At 45.3% G+C, this 7,500-nt stretch overlaps 1 protein-coding gene across 4 annotated transcripts in view; it reads left to right on the top strand.

Moving 5' to 3' along the window:
* The window catches only part of kcnab2b (potassium voltage-gated channel subfamily A regulatory beta subunit 2b), a 102,283-nt gene that overhangs the window by 89,255 nt on the left and 5,528 nt on the right, over positions 1 to 7,500 (top strand). For all 4 annotated transcript variants that reach the window (XM_063208454.1, XM_063208453.1, XM_063208457.1 and 1 more), the window contains 2 exons: positions 1,434 to 1,528; positions 3,132 to 3,252. In XM_063208454.1, the coding sequence (XP_063064524.1) occupies positions 1,434 to 1,528; positions 3,132 to 3,252 (216 nt within the window). The remainder of the gene's footprint in view (positions 1 to 1,433; positions 1,529 to 3,131; positions 3,253 to 7,500) is intronic.

Genomic DNA, 7,500 nt, shown 5'->3' with positions numbered 1-7,500 from the left:
ATTTAGTATATAGCAGACACTTTTCAACATGGACTAAGAAAAGAGCACATGAAGTTAGTTTGACCTCTTACTTTCTGGCATTGTTGTCGCCACAACAATGTGGTGTTGTACACCACAACCCAACCCCCCCACCCCCACCCCTCCCCTAACATTCTCGTTGCAACGTCCCTTCACCAAAGTTTTTATTGTGCCAAAGTCCACGTTAACTTCAACAATGGTCGATGGTCATTAACCCACGTCTTGTTAATTGGAGTTTTGTTAATTGAGTTAATTGTAGGAGCTTTTGGAGCTTATTCAGCTGCTAACTGGAGCATATACAAAACGTTAATCACAAATTCTGCACATTGTTTATCAGGACGCATGTCATGCAGCTTGTGAGTGATGGCACGAGCAGTCATGTCAACATTTGGGTCGCATTGTTCCACTGATTATTGGTCAGTGGAACAATCTGACCGAAGTGATGAAGCTGCGGTGAACTTGCAATATTTCTGTTCAGCCGCAGAGCCATGAACAGACCTGTGCAAGGTAGAGGGAGGATGGGGCGAAGCCACAGATCTACACAGAAAGCAGAACAATCCACTGACCTAGGTCACCTGTGGCTAGGCCAGTGGATTGTTCTATTTTCTCTGTACCTGTGGATTCGCCCCATCCTCTCTCTCTCTCTCTCTCTCTCTCTCTCTCTCTCTCTCTCTCTCTCTCTCTCTCTCTCTCGCTCACTCTCTCCTTGCCCTCCCTTGTAAAAAAAAATTGTAATCTACAGAATATTCCACTTTAAAAACTTTAACTTAATTAAGTCTACCACAAACCTTAACCCTTTTTAGTCTAATTCACTTGAACAATTTGCCCAAATTGTTCCCATCTAAAGTATGCCCATCTAAAATCGATTGATTCAGTATTTAGAATAGTACAGTATACCCACCACAAAAATGCTCAAATATACAGTATACCCACCTCAAAAAAGTAGACTACACCACTGCTTCCACCTTCAACCCTATTTCGCTCAGACTATATACCACCCCTCTGATCTCAGCCCCTCTCACCCCTTTGATCCTTCCCTCTCCTCATGTCATTAGTTCTCCTCACTTTACCTATCCTGCCCTCTTCTCTTCTCTTCTCTTCTCTTCTCTTCTCTTCTCTTCTCTTCTCTTCTCTTCTCTTCTCTTCTCTTCTCTTCTCTTATCTTATCTTATCTTATCTTATCTTCTCTTCTCTTCTCTTCTCTTCTCTTCTCTTCTCCTCTTATATTCTCTCCTTTCTCCTTTCTTTCCTCTCCTTTCCTCTCCTCTCCTCTCCTTTACTCTCCTCTCCCATCGTGGTCTATCTAGTGACAAATGTAGTTTAATACACCTCCAGCTGTTATACAATGTTATTGGGTTTAAGTTGTGTGCTGTTTTATGGACGGTTGTGATTAACTTTTGCTTTGTGTGTCTCAGGGGTCGGGGCGATGACGTGGTCCCCACTGGCCTGTGGGATCATCTCGGGCAAATATGATAGCGGCGTGCCCACCCACTCGCGCGCCTCGCTCAAGGTACACTCTCCGTGCTCTGTGCCAACGCGCCCTGCTAGGCCCTGCTACGCCGATTTGTGACACCCAGTCTGTGTGTGTTTCTGTGTCGGTTTGTGGGTGTGTCATTGTGTTTGTGTGTGTTGGCATTGTTGGTGGTAGGGATCTATTGTTGTGTAGTTGTGGTGTGGTGAAGCATGCAGACCTTCTCAATGATTATCAGAATTTCACGCACACACACACACACACACACACACACACACACACACACACACACACACACACACACACACACACACACACACACACACACACACACACACACACACACACACACACACACACACACAATAATGCATGAACACACATGGATGCGTGTGCACACACACACACACACACACACACACACACACACACACACACACACACACACACACACACACACACACACACACACACACACACACACACACACACACACTACCTGACAATCCTAAGACTAAATGTCACTATTGAACCGTGTTTGTGTTGTGACTGGCATGTCACCCTATTTGATGTGTGTTACGACCTTCCTTTGTGTGGTTTGGTGTGGTTTGGTTTCACTGTCCTAGTACAGCAAGCATGGATGTAGTGTGCAGTGAATCAGGAAATCAGTGAGCATGGATGGTGTGTATTGTAATGTACTGTACATCGTACTGCAGTAAGACGGGAAGCATGAATGTGCTTGTGTGGTACATTACTCTTTCCATTGTGAGACAGCTGTTCTCTTCAACACCACCCTAACCCCCTCCACCCCCTCTTTCTAAACTCACCCCCAGTGTACATGTGGTAGCACTACCCAACACAGAGATCCGAGCCGTGTATGTTTGGTGTGTGATGTATGTCGACAGGGCTGTGTGGGTGTTTGTGGGTGTGTGTGAGCCGCCGCCGGTGTGTGTGTTTGTCAACAGGGCTACCGGTGGGAAATGTGTATGTGTGTGTGTACTAGTACAGAATGTGTGTGTGTGTGTGTATGAGCAGGTGTGTGTGTGTGTGTGTGTGTCGACAGGGCTACCAGTGGGGAGTGTGTGTGTGCGTGTGTACTTGTGTATGAGCAGGTGTGTGTGTATATGTCGACAGGGCTACCAGTGGGGAATGTGTGAGTGTGTGTGTGTGTGTACGTGTGTGTGTGTGTGTGTGTGTGTGTGTGTGTGTGTGTGTGTGTGTGTGTGTGTGTGTGAGTGTGTGTGTGTGTGTACGTGTGTATGAACAGCTGTGTGTGTGTGTTGACAGGGCTACCAGTGGGGAGTGTGTATGTGAGTGTGTGCGTCTGAGTGTGTACGTGTGTATGAGCAGGTGTGTGTGTGTGTGCAGCGCGTGTACGTGTGTATGAGCAGGTGTGTGTGTGTGTGTGTCGACAGGGCTACCAGTGGGGAGTGTGTGTGTGTGTGTGCATCGCGTGTACGTGTGTATGAGCAGGTGTGTGTGTGTGTCGACAGGGCTACCAGTGGGGAGTGTGTATGTGTGTGTACTAGTGCAGTATGTGTGTGTACGTGTATGAGCAGGTGTGTGTGTGTAGTACGTGAGTATGAGCAGGTGTGTGTGTAGTACGTGTATGAGCAGGTGTGTGTGTGTGTTGACGCTACAGGGCTACCAGTGGTTGAAGGACAAGATCCTGAGTGAGGAGGGTCGGCGCCAGCAGGCGAAGCTGAAAGAGCTGCAGGCCATCGCCGAGCGACTCGGCTGCACCCTGCCGCAGCTCGCTATCGGTAAACAACAACAACAACAACAACAACAACAACAGCAACATCAACTCTACACATACTGTATGTACAGTAGTATACAGTAGTTTGTGTGTAAAAAGCAACTCGGCTGCACCCTGCTGCAGCTCGTTATCAATAAACAACAACACCAACAAACACAACAACAACAACAACACTGCACACACTGCATTGTACTGTAGTTTGTGTGCAAATAGCGACTCGGCTGCACACTGCCGCAGCTCGCTATCGGTAAACAACAAACACAACAACAACAACAACAACAACAACAGAGGGTATACGATATAAGAAGCTGGTTCAGGAGTAAACCGGGTTAAGGTAAGAGGTGAATCATCTAATAGAAGAGCCTGGAGTCCTCAATTTCATCAAAATACGTTGCTGTACTTGGCCTTCATATAGGGCAGCATAGTGTACATCTATTCCTATGATACTGTTTCTGTGTGTATGTGCACAGTTTGTCTGTAAATAGTGACTCGGCTACACCAGCTTGAGAAACTAAATAACAGCAAATACAATAAAGTAAAAAATAAACCCTGCCTCAGTTTGTCATGAGTAAACAACAGCAAAAACAAATAAAAAATCATCACACATGAGAATTTTTACAGGCAACATTGAATACTGCATAGAAACTAAAGTAAATGTAAAACACAGTTATGTCTATAGCACTATTGTGTTTTATAGGACTTAACAGGTTACAACAATATCCTATATTAAAAAAGAAGACACACTATTTGTTATGTGTTCAAAACACTGCACTGCAGGCACTTCTACAAACACTACAAGAAAAAAACACTAAGCATAGTTATATGTGTGTAAAGCACCGTTATGTGTTTTGTAGTTGTTGTGTGTGTCTCACTGCACTGCACTGCACTTCACGTAACCCCACTGCCACTACTGCTGCTCTCTCCTTTTTTGTCTGTCTGTCTGTCTGCCTGCCTGGAGCTCAGGACAGTGTTTACTTTTCTTCCCAAGCACTGTTGAGCAGCCAGAGAGAGAGAGAGAGAGAGAGAGAGAGAGAGAGAGAGAGAGAGAGAGAGAGAGAGAGAGAGAGAGAGAGACAGAGATGAAGAGATGAAGAGATGAAGACTTGGATGTGTGTGTGCGTGAGTGTGTGTGCATGTGTGTGTGCGTGTGCATGCGCGTGTGCTTGCGTGTGTGTGTGCGTGTGTGTGTGTGAGAGAGAGAGAGAGTGAAAGAGAGAGAGACAGAGTACCGTATGTTGAAAATGATAGTTCTGTTTCTCACCTTGTCACTGTCCAGTTCACCTGTCTACTATGTCAGTCTCTCACCTGTTCACACACACACACACACACACACACACACACACACACACACACACACACACACACACACACACACACACACACACACACACACACACACACACACATGCACATGCACACACACACACACACACACACACACACACACACACCGTCCAGTCCTCCTGTCCACCCTATCAGTCACTCACCTGTTTGCGTACCTGAGATTTTCTACCCAGTGTGTCCGACGCACACATATGACCGAAACAAGACCCATGTATGCACACAAACACACACACACACTCACACACACACACATGCATGCATGCACGCACGCACGCACACACGCCCCCGCACACACACGCACAGACACACACTCACACACCCTTACGCACGCACACAAACATGCATGCACACACATGTCCATGCACACACACACACACATACACATACACACACACAGCCTTACACCCTTCACTTGCACCCACTGCTGTGGTCCGTGTGTCAGACTCAGACTATTGCCTTGAGTCATGAGGAATAGAATGGGCCTCTCTAGAACAGAAGTATAATCAAAGAGAAATAGAGCACCATAGCCTGCCTGACAGGTGGAGGGGAGAGAGAGAGAGAGAGAGAGAGAGAGAGAGAGAGAGAGAGAGAGAGAGAGAGAGAGAGAGAGAGAGAGAGAGAGAGAGAGAGAGATGGGGTGAGAAAGACGTGAAAGAGAGAGGTAGGAAGGAAGGCAAGAGAGATGGAGAGAGTGAAAAAGAGGGAGGGATTGAGTGAGAGAGAGAGGGGGAGAGGGAAAGAGGGCTGGAGAAAGAGAGAGAGAGGAAATAGGGAATGCAGAATGAGCTTCTGGCTGTAGTTGAAAAACAGCATTATTCATCGTAGGCAGCTGAACGCTTTCATATATTTGATTTATCCTACCTGGAAGGGAACCAGGCGCCATACCAGGCAGCACAAAACAAAATATGTGTCTGGAAACGAAGTGGGCAGGGAAGGATGTTTTATGGACATGTTGTTTTGATGGCTACCGTGTTGCGTCATGTTGTTGTAGCATGCATTTCAATGTAAGCCGAGACAATGTGTTCAAATGGAGGCAGAAAACACAGTCCACTAAGGTAAAACAACACAGTTACATACTGTGCCTGACACCATGGCCGTAACTACCTGAGGACACAGAGGTCATGTTCTCTGTATTTTTTTCAGTAATGTAAAATGTATCTATGATGAAAATCGATATATGATCAACAATGATAAATTCAGTCTGTATATGCCACCCCCATTTATCCTCAAGGCAGTGATTAATGAAAACAAACTTAAGAGTTTGACTGAAGAGTTTGAAGCATTCTAAATGTAAAGTATGCAGTACAGCACACAGTATTTGACCACCTCGGTATTTGGAAATGTCTGGTTACGGCCCTGCTTGACACCTGAAGATTTACTGGTTTGTGTAAATGCTTATGGACTAAGAAATGTGGACTAGCCTTGTTGATAAGATGCCTCCATACAGAAGCACTGGAGATGTAAGCAGGGCCATCCGTACTGACTGTAACACTTCATTCAAAACAGACATTTCTCAATTCTTCATGATCTGGAGGATTCTAGAACAGGGGAAATTAACACTATGCACAGTGCTTGAAGTGGGGGGGAACTCAGGGGAACTAAGTTCCCTTCCTCATAATTTTCATTATCAGGGTTCTGTTATGTCATGTGCCACATTTTATAAGTTCAAGACAAGTTTTCAGGCAATAGACCTACAAAAACGTGACTTGTACTGATTTGGTACTGATGAGACCGTCGGAAAATCAGGGTTCCAGCACTTCTTTTTGGATGGTATTTCGAACGATTAAGTTTCCTGCACCTCTATTTTCCACTTCAAGCACTGACTATGCATACTACGTCATTCTGTAATCACTGTTCTGACTGCTTGCAGTTCTGCCCAGTAATTCACTGCTCTGATTGTTTGGTCATTTTAAAGTAGTGTGAGACACTTTAACCCCTTAGCGCAGAGCCTATGTCGAAACCTTACTGTCACCAAAATTGTAATGGCTATATTTTAACCTCTCTGTAATGTCATGGCAATGTTGTGATGATGTTGATGATGTACGTTCCTTCAATATTTTCAGCAAATAGTGAGTGGACCCGCCGCTGACCCCATCTGCACTAAGAGGCTACAGAAACCCATGCACATCTGAGAACTTCCTGAAGTTCCTACCTATGGGATTTGTAACTAGATAGAATAAAGTGAAGATCAGTTCATTTTAATTTTAAACTCAGTTTTGAACCTGGATGAATGGGGTACAAAATATGCAATCGTGTATATGGTATTCAGAGCACCCCAAGGCAAAGCAAGACCATTTCATTCGTATAGCGCATTTCATACACAGATGCCGCTCAATGTGCTTCACAATTAAATAAGAATAAATTAAACAAATAAAAGCAGAAGAACATGGCTAATAATGAAATGAAAAAATAGGCATACAATGACAAAAAGGGGTAAGATAAAAGCAAGAAATACAAATCAGGACAAATCACAAACCTAGTGGTGCACACTCTCCATCACAGAGGATTGCCAGTGACAGGCTCCATCTACATTGCGAGCTTCATGGAAGTGGAAGCCAGTGCAGGGCTGGAGTGGGGGAGAAAGAGGACCCGGGCACTTTTGGCTTAAAGGGGCCCCTCATAATTTGTGGAGCAGAACTGACTCTCCGGTGGACCCCGTACCCTTGTGGGCCCCTATTTTCACAAATGTAAAAAAATGTTTTTTTTTAACATTTCTGAAAATAGGGGCCCACAAGGGTGCAGGGCCCACTGGCAAATGCCCACTATGCTAGATGGCCAGTCCAGCCCTGAGCCAGTGTTGCCATTGAGATGCTGCCTCCAGATAGGATAGGAGGAGGAGGAGGTTTCTATTTGGACTCTCTGAGTGGCATGTGGAAGGGCTACTTTCAGTCAAAGCAATCTGCTGTGT

Source organism: Engraulis encrasicolus, chromosome 10, assembly GCF_034702125.1.
Source record: "Engraulis encrasicolus isolate BLACKSEA-1 chromosome 10, IST_EnEncr_1.0, whole genome shotgun sequence".
Classification (NCBI taxonomy): Eukaryota; Metazoa; Chordata; class Actinopteri; order Clupeiformes; family Engraulidae; genus Engraulis; species Engraulis encrasicolus.
This window is presented reverse-complemented; position numbering and strand designations above follow the sequence as displayed.